The 12,494-nt window shown below is 43.1% G+C and overlaps 2 protein-coding genes across 2 annotated transcripts in view; both read left to right on the plus strand.

Moving 5' to 3' along the window:
- Positions 1-12,494, plus strand: part of trappc9 (trafficking protein particle complex subunit 9) — a gene marked incomplete at its 3' end in the record, with an annotated part of 422,586 nt that overhangs the window by 226,329 nt on the left and 183,763 nt on the right. The gene's annotated exons all lie outside the window — the stretch shown is intronic.
- LOC308292316 (charged multivesicular body protein 6-like) lies at positions 1,400-2,047 on the plus strand (the record flags this gene model as incomplete). The annotated part of the gene is made up of 1 exon (XM_080734632.1): positions 1,400-2,047. The coding sequence occupies one exon, from the start codon at positions 1,400-1,402 to the stop codon at positions 2,045-2,047; it is 648 nt and encodes a 215-aa protein (XP_080590758.1).

Consider the following 12,494-nt stretch of genomic DNA (forward strand, 5'->3'; position numbering starts at 1 on the left):
ACGGACGGACGGCCGGTGGAGGTTTTGGTAGTAAACTGCTCCCTAACGGTCGCAATAACACGATAATGCAACCTTTGCTGGGTATGGAAAACCTGGACACCCACAGTAAGTATGTTTTGTAGCCATGCAAGCTGATAATGTGACCGGAGGTACCTGCATGCGTACCTGTATCTATCTATCTATTGTATATACTAGTAAGACACCTGAGGGTGACATGCAACCTCAGGGTGACATGCGACCTCGCGCCAATTCTTGACCATCTGGCCAACCACAGCGTTTCTCTGACGATTCTAGTTGTTGTCATTCTGGGGGGAGTTTGTTCATGTTTTTTTGAGGGTATCAACCCTAGGAGACACGGGGAGAACATGCAAACTCCACACAGAAAGGCCCTATCGCCCACACCCTAGGTGGGGTTGGCGATAGGGCCTTTCTGTGTGGAGTTTGCCTAAACATGGAGATGTGGTACAGAAGGACTCATATATGGGCATAAAAAGTATTTCATGTGACATCACTTCCTGTACAGACAGTCAGACAGACAGACAGCCATTGACTCCGGCCTAACAATGGCTACTGTCTATGACGGTAGTCCCATATGACATGATGGACTGGCCTATCTCCATATATAGTGTTCTCCACATCTCCATGTTTAGGCCAAACAGGTTTGCTCCATTTCTCCATGTATAGGTCCAAATGCCCAACGTTGAGCTTGAAAACAAAAGGTTCTTAACACAGCCGCCCCCATGTTTACGTTAGAAAATATGTTAAATTCTAAGAACGTTTCGAGTACCGGTTTGATACAAGAGCGAATAAGCACTACACTTCTGGAATCCTGTGCGTCGACTTAAAGTCGGATCCAGGCCTAATAACTTTATCTGGTTGCCACCTCCTTGTTACATTTTCTTTTCTCCTGGTGGATGGACAGTGGTGATCTAAGTCCAGCCGCCCCGTATCAGATCGGAGGAGTATACAGCACATTGTACCTCATCCACCCTTTCTTCTCTCTCCTTTTGGTATCTTTATCCTCCTCCTCCTTTTTTTCTTTTTTATTCTTCTCTTTTTTTGGTCGCAATAAATTCATCTATCTATCTATCTACTGTATATATTCCACCAACCTCGTCTGGGATTTAAACCCAAAAATGTAGATGACTAACATCATAGTGTCGACGTCATCCCACTGACGTCATAGATGACTGAAGTCTTAGAACTATGACGTCATAGTTCACTGATAAAGGCTACTGCACAAAAAAAGTGTTACACCTGCCAGCCGGCTTCCTTTTGTCACATGGGAATCAGGCCAGTATAGGATTCAGTGAAGATAATGATCTGTTTGACACTCTACCCAGCGAAGTGCTTACGTTTTATTCATATTTGTGCTTGGTAGCTAGGATGCAGTCTCACTATGGGGAATGTTTTCGGCCATATTTTCGGCCGGAAGAGAATCACTCGAGTGACAGAGCAAGACAGGGCGATATTGCAGCTGAAACAGCAGAGAGATAAGTTACGGCAATATCAGAAGAGTATCAATCTGCGGCTAGAGACGGAGATACTTCTAGTTAAGCAGTTGCTGAAGAACGGAAAGAAAGAAAAGGCACTGCTCTTGCTGAAGAAGAAGCGCTACCTGGAACAACTCCTAGACAAGACGGAGAGCCAGATCAGCAACGTGGAGCGCGTGGTTCAGGACCTGGAGTTTGCCCAGATCGAAATCAAAGTCATCGACGGGCTGAAAGTGGGAAACGACTGTCTGAAGAAAATGCACGAGTTGATGTCCATCGAGGAGGTGGAACGGATTATGGATGAAACCCAGGATTCTGTTGAGTACCAGAGGAAGATCGATGAGATCCTAGCAGGGTGTCTGACACAAGAAGACGAAGATGATGTACAGGCTGAGCTGGAGGCTATCATCACTCAGGAAGATGTGGAGCTTTGTGAGGTTCCCTGCACGGTCCTGCCAGACATCCCAAAGGAGAGGCCGGAGAAGAGGCCAGAAAAGGATCGACCAAGGAAGAAGCCTGAACGAAAGATGCTTGCTGCTGAGACACTGGCCTGAACCTCTCAGGTGACCTGATGGGGACTCTACAACAGCTTGTATGGAATGGAATGGAATAGAATAGAATAGAATAGAATAGAATGATTCCGTGGCGGGAAATTCAGTCACCAAAGGAGGCACAGTTGTTAAGTTATATACAAGATAATTACTGTAAGGTACAGTCATGGAAAAGGAACCTGAACCATGTAAGCAAACGGAATATGAACAATATACTCACTGTACAATAGCCTGTAATCAGGCTTTTGTATGCACAACAGCCAACATAGCTGACATACACTACATGTTATTCCTTTATTGTTTCATTAAAATTGTTACAGTAAAATTATTTGTACTTGTGCCAGCAGAGTGCGCAGGTTCTGCATTCTGTTTGTGTTTACGTCCCTAGCCAAACAACCAGGATAAGCATTCTTGGTGACGTCACCATCAACAGCCAATGAGGGACCACCAGCATACTTGGTGAAGTCACCACCAACAAGTGTGACCTGATATTGATAACAAGGTGCAAGTTGGCACCTCGACAGAGTGCCAACATCTGTCGAGGTGCGAGCTTGCCCATCCACATACATACAGACAGCACCTAACGCAGTACTGGCGCGCTCTGCTGGCGAACAAGTAGGCCATACATGGCCACGAGTGCATAAGGCGCAAGTTGCCACCTCGACAGAGTGCAGTCTAGTTTATGTTCTGCAGACGCTGTAGAAGCAACAATAGTATATTAACTAGAAATACTTTTCCTACGAAACAGTGTGAGCTCGCTGCTCCCTCATTGGCTAAAGACCTGCCTTTGTACTGTTGGATAGTTTTTTTGAGGAGAATATCCTTGGTATATAACTAGACCAGGTCAACCTGGTTGTGCCAGACCCCCTGTCTGTCATCATCATTTATGACATCATGCCTTTTGTAGGCATGTCATCATCATGTCATCATCATATATACCCTTTATATAGAAAACCCGGACAGACCGACATTTGCTTATGTAGGCCTACCCATTTCATGGGTCTGGCAAAAATTTGGGAGAACATACTGGCCTGGGAGAACATACGCTTTCAGCGAGCCCACAAATCTTTACTATATAAAGATTTGGGAGAACATACTCCAAAAAATTTTTATTAGGGTGTTGTTGTTATTTATATCAGGTCGCACTTGTTGGTGGTGATGTCACCAAGAACGCTACTCCTTCATTGGCTAAAGGCCCTGCCTTTGTACTGTCGGTAATTTTTTTGAGGAGAATAAACTTGTTCTAGAAAGCAAGCCCAAAGATTTCATGTGGGTGGTGTTGTTGCAACCGTCAGGCCGTTCCACCAAAACCTCCACCGGCTGTCAGTCGGTCACGTCACGTCACACTTTTCCCCTACTCATATCTCAGCCACCTTTGCCCCTATCCATGCCAAACTTTGCACACACACTCCTTGGCTGCCAAACCACAACCTCATTTCTCACATTCTAGCGCCACCATGAGGCCGATTCTTGCAAAACACATTTTTGGGCACTGCTCCTACAGGTTTTGCCCTAAAATCATGCAAAGCGGTACACAGTATGTTTATAGTCATACATGTGACCTGACGGTCGCTTATCTCCCGATTAGGGAGTCTTACTGTCGTGTGAAGCTCGACCAATACTCGAGCTAGCACCACTCCCATTGATTCCCTATTGATTCCCTATCAAGGTAAAAACCCATTCACAAATAAAGTTTATCTAGAAGAATAAATAAAGTTTCCCCAGGACTACAGTGTTGCCTTGTTGGGCAACCACACTAATAATTGTAAAAATCATGCACACCATACACCACCATTATCTAGCTTAAAGTGCTGGAAGGCTATAAGTTGTACAAACATTTCTCGGTGTGCCAGTGACAGTGGAGTGCACCACTTCAGACCACCACCCATGCAAGAGGCCTTTATCTTTCTGCATTTTGCCGTTCGTGCACACACTGTAGCTACCCTGAGCAGAATATGAACACATTCTAGCCTTGATCACAACATGTGAGCAGGGAGTCCACTAAGGAAGCTGGGGCCATGCTGGGGCTTTGTGACAAAGATAAGGGTTGACAGCTGAGATGCTGTACCACTGTTGTGCCAGCTCCTCTCCCTGGCATCCGGCTTCACGCCGCTAGCCATCACATTTCCTCAGCATCAGTGGGAGCTTTCTCTCGTCTCCTTGTGAAAATAGTAGTAACGATAATACCTGTAATACTAATCTGAGGACACATTTGCAGTGGAAACGGAGTGCTGTACTCCTTGTGTTTGCCCTGTTTGCCTCCCGCCGGTGATGGATGCACTCATAGGTGCTAGAACCGGGGTCTTCAACGTTTTCAGGCCAAAGACCCCTTTGTTGAGAGAGAGATGAAGCAGGGACCCCCACAACCTCTTCATAGATTCCATTATAGTTTAATAGTTTGACAGCACAATCATCAGTGTATTTTGGATTCATGTCAATTTGTGTTTTCAGATATTTAACCACTTGAACCGTCAATACTTAATAAACTTGACCTTTCACTCTGTACTTAAGCTTCGTACATACCGCCGGCGAATTGGCGAATAGCGAATTAGCGTATAATTCGCCTTTTGTTTAAAACCTTATAAAGTCAATGGAAGCATCCACACCAAACGCGAATTTAAAAAAAGCGAAAAGGCGTCTGTTTTTTATTCGCCCTTGTGTCGAATTTAGCGAACATTCGCTGGTGAACTCCTCTCTCTCTCTGTATTAAATCAAGCTCACTCTATCCTACTTAAAGAGAGAGAGAGAGCAAGGTCGAGGGACCTTGCCTTTGCATTGCTTTTCCGTGTCTCTCGTCTGTGTGGCTGCTTGGGGAAAGTACTCGAATGTCTACTGGTAAAAGCATGGTTTATGTATGTTTTATTGTTAATTTATATCTACAAAAAGACTAATGTTTTAAAATAAATCGCTGGGTATTAAATAGGCTACAATAGGATCCGAAATGTAGTGGAGTAGAAGGAAAGTAGCCTACTGGGAATTGGACTCAAGTACAATACCTACAAGTACAGGCTACTCAAGTAAATGTACTTTTAATTACTTTACACCACTGCTGCTGCGAGCTGCCTGTATGTGGGGGAACGGAGCGGAGGGGGAACGGTGAAAGCGTGTTGTTTGATGTGATGGGTTGTGTGCGCAGGCGAAGACATTCTTCTTTTTCTTTTTATTATTTAAAAGGCAACAACCACGGCCAGGTCATCATCACTTGAGGATGTAGTTTCCATTGTTTTATTTGTTTCCCCGTCCGTTCTCCTCTCTCCTCTCTCTCCTTTCTCCTGTGGCTACAGGCAGATATCACCCCCTCGTATTTAGGCGAATTAAGCGAATATTATACGCATATTCGCGTCGCTTTTTGGTGTGTATGGAAAAAGGCGAATCGCGAATTCTTCGCCTTTTTGGTTCGCTTATTCACGTCGCTTTCGCTAATTCGCCGGTCTGGACAGAGCATCAGTGTGCTCTTTTTTACCCTCTACACCAAACCTCTTTGCTGAAAATAGCCGACCTGCGAGGCGTTGTGAGCTTGTAGATCAGCTATTTTTGGCTAAAGTTCTCTCTCTGAATATGGACGCTAGGGTTAAAGTGGTTGATATAAAAACAAGAAAAAAAAGTTTCTATCACACAAAGATTTGGAGGACCCCCTGTAGCAACTCTGAGGATCCCCTAGGGGTCCTGGACCCCCTGTTAAAGACCCCTGTGCTAGAAAATCTAGATCTCTTCTCACTCTCACGTGTATGCTTTTAACTTCTTTTTTTAAATCTCTGAGTGTATTCATAGACGCATCACCCACATCCCTCAGCCTTAAATAACTCACCAGAGATTGAGGAACTGCTACGGCTGCTCATAGCCTCAAGCAATCATTTTGAGCAGTGCTCCATGGAAGGGGCTAAGCTCCAACATCTGGCTTTGTCCGTATATGTACTCACTTCACTGGGTGTGATTATTATACTTCAAAAAAGGTTATACAGAGACTCCTACTTTCAGTCCCTTGTGTACTGTGCACACCCCATTACCCCAAACTGCACATAATTCGGACCACATTATGTCCGAACCGGCAAGGACTAGTAATTTAATATATTTACTAGATAAACTAGCTTAAAAAAAATCACTAAGATCGTTTTTCCTTCCGAGCCACTGTAGCTCCATTGACCTTATTGCTGCAGTTCACCCACACTGAATAAGGCTATGTCACTGAATTAACCAGCTCACTAAATAACTTAGTAAGGAAGCAAATTATTCACAAAGCTTCAGGCTTTTTTAGTGCAGACAAAAATAGCTCACTGTGTGAAGCGTCCTCATTATCCAAGAAGCCTAAATTTAGATTACTACACCAATTGCATTTTGTAGCCGATTTTTTCTTTCCTGCACAGAGATTATGATTTGATATCAGTCACTGTGTAATAATTGGCTGTAAAGGCTTGTTTGTACGGCCGTCCTTCACACACAGAGGGGAGATGATGAATATGGATTGAGCTCTGCCTCTGCTGATGCTGGTAACCGAGGGTTACGAGGAGTCAGCCGCAGTCTAAAAATAGTTTGTTGCTCTCGCTCTGTGCGGAGGCAGCAGCCCTCGCCCATGAAGCTCTGCACGTGAGCTAAAAATAGCTCTCTGCGTGAAAACAAACACATGCGCACACGGAGAGACACGAGACACATCCACACCCCCCCTGTGAAATCACACAATTACTTGCTGTCAAAGAAAGAGCGAAGCAAGTGCTTTGATAACGTCTTGTGAATGATTTACGCTAGCTCTCTCGCTGCTCCCCACCGTTAGCGACGCCGCCGCGCTGCCTGGTGCCATTAAATGTTCTAGCGTGGGTTTTTGAAACATGAAAGTGGAGATGTACAGCTGGCAAATCGTCGCTCTTGGGGAGGAAGATGTTAAAAATGGAGGGGAAAAAAAGAACCTGTTTTACAATGGATCCAATGTAGATATCATCATATTTTAAGAGCTTGTGACCAAATAGCGTCGGCATATTTTGGGTAATGCCAACAAAAATAGCAGGTACCACTGCACCTCACAATGTATACGTTTGTAGATCAGCTATTTGTGCTACCAATCGTGCATAAAATCTTCAACCGCTTCAATCGCTTATCTGGAATATATGGTATTAATTCATGGAAGAAAAAAAAAACTAAAGGATGAAATATGGAGATAAAAGGTTTCTCAGTCAGGCTGAGAATTCTACAGACAGCGAGGGAAAATGTTATGTTATCTATGTATTTTTGGCATGTTTGTGCCATACACGTCTGCAGAGTGGAATTACACCTGCACTCACCAACATGTATATCGTCACTGTCTGTCGGGTGGAAACCTCGTATCTCCAAGTTTCAAATTTGCATGCTCTTTTCATAAAGCAAAGCCCTGCTTCATCATACAAGACTTTCGCACAAAACTAGTGAAAATAGCTGATCTATGTGTGCTTGTAGATTGGCTGTTTTCACTAGTTTAGTTCATTTTTCAAATGATAAATACAAAAACTAACGTTTTGGACTTACAAGGTTTCCACCCGACAACGACGATATGGATTTGATTTTTGTGCCGTCCACAGCTCAGGTCAGAGGGTTTGCGATGGAGATGATTCAGCTCTGGCCTCAGTGCTGGGGCAAAGCGGACCCCGTACTCCTTTAATGTAGTTATCATGTACTTCTGCTCTGAGGCAACACAGCATTTAATTAGGGAGGGGTCATTCCGGCGTGACCGGCTCATCTCAGGGCAATATTAGCACTGCCATAAAACATGGCTTTCACTGCAGCCGCTGGCTGGCTGGGTCCACTAGCAGTAAGTAGCAGTGGACCAGGAACGTGCACACATAGACATCAAAGGGGGGCTTGAGCTAGCCTGGGGCCAGCCTATATACAATGCAGCTAACTAGTAACTGCGTATAGATCCCCTCCGTGTTTTAACCATAGGTTTTAACATGTGTGGGGATGAAGTCTAGCTCCAGCTAGGCTAGGCTTGAGCCCCTGCCCTTTTACCCGTCTGTAAAAAGTGCCCTCTCCAGACCATGGATGCAGTTTTTACTATGGTTAAAGAAAAGCAACTGCCCTCTTTCCATGCCATACCTGAAGGCAGCATTCAAGAGAATTGCCTTGTCCAAACTCTCCTGAACTTGAATGCAGCATCTTATGTTGAAAGAATTGCCCTCTCTGTGTAGAAATCCATGCCATTATGCCATATTTCCAGTATTGACTCGATTATGTTTAGTTCAGTGTGGTATCAAGCACCGAAAATCCCTGCAGTGGACTTTTGGAAGTCATCTTTGATGGGATAATATTTTGTGTTACAGTTCATTCTACAATAGCGGGGCATGAATGCAGATGAATGTTCACTCGAGTCACAGCATGAAGACCTTTCTGAGGTGGAAACATTTTGCCAGTTGCCTTTTAATAGATAAAGGTTGTTCCTCCTTTTTACCCCTGAGTGCCTGCATCATGTTTTTTTTTCTTTTCTTTTTTTCACGTTTTAATCCTGTTTGATCCGTTTGCATCGTTGACACTTTTTACTATAGTTACCTTTTTATATCTTCTGTGAGCACCTGGTTGTTCTTTTGTCGTTTAGATTCACCCTCCCCCCTTTTTTTCCCCACGTTTTGCTATAATCTCAAATCCTGACACCTGACACCTCAATATCCTGTCGAAGAATTGGATCAGTATCCTGACTATCCTCAAATCTTTTGACAACAAATGTTAAGTGTATGTGACTGACAGTAAAAATGAGTGGCAGTTAAACTCTGTTCATGTGAAGAATATAAAAAGTAAAATCGAACCTCTGTTCGAAGTGGAGCTGTGTGTGTGTGTGTGTGTGTGTGTGTGTGTGTGTGTGTGTGTGTGTGTGTGTGTGTGTGTGTGTGTGGGTGTCTGGCCTGGCCTGAACAACAGCGCCCTCGTGTGGTCACAAAAGGTCCTGTAGGCTACAGACAGACAGACAGACAGACAGACACACAGACACGGCCACACACGGCCACGTATAGGGAGCTTGTGTTCCACACAGCTCCAAAAAGATCTTGGGGGGAAAAGACATCTCGGGGGATGTCTACAGACTACACTGTGCTCAGGCCTGCATCTGTGCACAGCAACCTGTGTTGTGTTGTGCTGTATACAGTCGTGGATGTTTTACCTAAGTAAAGGTATCAATTCCACTATAGGTAGAAATATTCTGTTATAAGTAAAGATCTGGGGTTTAGAATGTATAAAAGCATTGGCTTAAAGTACGTACTACTCATTACGCATAATATCCCATTTGAAAATATACAGTTTACTAATTTCTTTTAAAGTAGCATGCGACACATTGTGAGCTTTTAGATCGTCTATTTTCATATAGCCGTATGTAGCGGCTATAACAGCATGTAGGGCTGAACTGGTTAATGCATTATTCTCTAATAATTCAATTCTACAAAGTAACTAGTAACTCAAGATTTCAAATAATTCTAGTGGAATATTTGCCTCTTGAGATGTAGTGGAGTAGAAGTAAAAAATATTGAAAATTGGAAACACTTAAATTAGTAAATTAAAACAAAATACCTCAAAATTGTACCTACTGTAAGTACAGTACTTGAGTACATGATACTTGACTGATTTGCAGGACTCCCATGCAGAGGTGGAAAAAGTACTCACATTTTTTACTTGAGTAAAAGTATCAATACTGCAATGTAGAAATACTCCGTTACAAGTAAAAGTCCAGAATTCAAAATGTACTTGAGTAAAAGTGCGAAAGTGTTGGCATCAAAATGTACCAAAAGTAAAAGTACAAAAATGTTTGAAAATAGCCGATCTACAAGCTCACAACGCGTCGCATCAAATAGCCAAGTTATAGAATAGGGCTAAAGTGCATTAATGTATATACGATATAATCATTTACATCTGCAAAGTAACTAGTAACTAAAGTTTTCAAATAAATGCAGTGGAGTAAAAGTACAATATTTGGATCTGAGATGTAGTGGAGTAGAAGTAAAAGTATTGGAAATTGGAAATACTCAAGTAAAGTACAAATACCTAAAAAGTGTACTTAAAGGAGTAGTTCACCCCCAAAATGACTTTTTTTCTATTGATTAGTCACGCCATGGAGACTAGAGTTCAATAATATTATTTGTTTTTTGTCGCATTCCTAAGACAAAAATGTGATAACAATAAATTTACCCCCATTCGTTCCGGATGGGGACCCGTTTCGAAACGGGTCCCCATCCGGAATCAATGGGGGTACTCAGAGTTCAATCAACTTTTTGTCTTAGGAATGCGACAAAAACCAAAAGATATTATTGAACTCTAGTCTCCATGGCGTGACTAATCAATAGAAAAAAAGTCATTTTGGGGGTGAACTACTCCTTTAAGTACAGTACTTAAGTATACTTACTTAGTTACTTAACACAACTGGTACTTGAGTACATATACTGTACTTGACTGATTTGCAGGACTCCCATGGAACAAAGAACACGCCAAGGTTTATCCGTCGTATTTCCCGTCCATCCCACCCCACCACCACCCACCACCCCTTTGTCCTCAACCAGGCTGTTATCAGTTTGGCGGCTGCACTTGAGGGAGATGGAATGGGCTGGGGATTAGGGCCAGCGCCAGAGCCACCAGGAGTCATTAAAAACCTGCTAATAGGTTAGATTAGCCTGCAGATAATGGCGTAATCTGTGCAATGAATGCGGTGGTGGTGGTGGTGAGTCGGTTGTGATTAGGACGACCTTTTTTCACGGATGAAAATGAAACAAAAACTAATTAAAACCTAAGAAATTATGCCTTATGCAGGGATCTTCAACAGGCTTATACTGTATATGTACCTGTATATACACGGCAGACATACTGTATACCGCCTTCGCCACCCCGGGCCAATTTCAACGTGACACTAAACTAATGGAAGCACTGCCCACTAGGATAGATATGAGTTGAAATCGAAACACGGGCAATGACTTCCCTGACAGACCCTACCTGATCTGGATGGCAAGGCTTTAGGCAGTGGTAATAATATAATAGCTTAACCTTTTTTTATGGGAGGAAAAAAGCAGTTGTTTCACTTGCAATACTGTAGCTAATCATGCATGTTTAATAAGACCATTACTGTGTGATTACATAAGGCAGTATAAGTAGTTATATCATTATAATGACTTGCTCATTTGTCCATCATGCCTAATGCCTTAATAGAGTAATGTTTAGTAATACTGTATTAACATTTTAGAATACAATCAGGGAAAAGGGGCATGTGTACACATTTTGATTGATTGATTTGTTGAATACTTTATTAACCCGATCGTTAACAGTATAGTCAAAGGTTATGCTAAAAGTATGAGGTCCATTGTACTCAATTCATCAGTAATACATATAATACATACAAATACACCAGTACGATGCCCTAAGGGCGAGAAGCGACCTCTGCCTAAAGGGCGAGTTCGCGCTGAAACAACAGAGACTGACACAATATGTCCATATATGGGCATTCCCAGATATGAGCTTAATATTGATGACATCAGGGATCTCCATAATAGGACATAAAAGGGACAAGGACAGAACTCATTTAGAATTCAAGTGTGACTTGCGTCGTGATAACCACACTGTTAGACTGACACAATACAGTATGTCCATATATGGGCATTCCCAGATATGGGCTTAATATTGATGACATCAGGGATCTGCATATATGGGCATACAAGGGTTGTATTGGTGTGGTTTTCAAGCCGGGTAGGGCGTAAAATGTATGCTAATTAGTAAAGCAGACAGGGCCTCGGGCCGGCCCAGTTAGGGCCGGGCTCAGTTAGGGCCGGGCCTTAATTTTCGGGCTTAGTGTTCTTCTCCACTTACATTCTGTTTTATGTTTGTTTGTAACCCATGTTTTATTCTACCCTGCAGCCTCTTTTATCCTGGAATCATGACTGTGAAGGATACAGTCAGGGTTCCCACGGTCATGAAATTCCTGGAGTGGAACCACTGGCATACACTACTTGTCTTTGGTCATAGGAGTAAGCGACTCGTTATTGAGCTGAATTATTGTTATATAGTCCTGGAAATCGGGTTAAATATTCAGGAAAAGTTTTGGAAAGGTTTTGGAAATGAATTGGTAAAGATGTGTGGGAACCCTGTACAGTAATAAATGCAGGCCGTTCCTTCCTCATTCGGTGGACAGTAAATGCTCCCGCTCCCTCTTGGAGGGCGTCCTGTTCAATACTGTGCCCCATTTGCGGTGTCAACGTGAATGTGGTGGCGTGACATTTGGAATTGTCCAGCCTTTGTCTTTGGTAATTACCTGTCTGAGGGAAAACCAATCCCAGGCCCTTGTCAGCCGCAGGGTCGTCACATCGAGGGGCTATTTACATCCCTAAAACAAGGTATTTTTAGGCTCGGCGTGTGAATTCTGTGCCTCTGACGTTGACTGTCACTGAAAGAAGCAGAAGCCATTTTTTGAAGCGGGGACTTCTGTCAGTGATGTGAGCTTGTAGTGCCACTTATCTTCAAAGGT

Source organism: Nannobrachium achirus (assembly GCF_963921795.1).
Source record: "Nannobrachium achirus genome assembly, chromosome: 10".
NCBI classification, from domain to species: Eukaryota; Metazoa; Chordata; class Actinopteri; order Myctophiformes; family Myctophidae; genus Nannobrachium; species Nannobrachium achirus.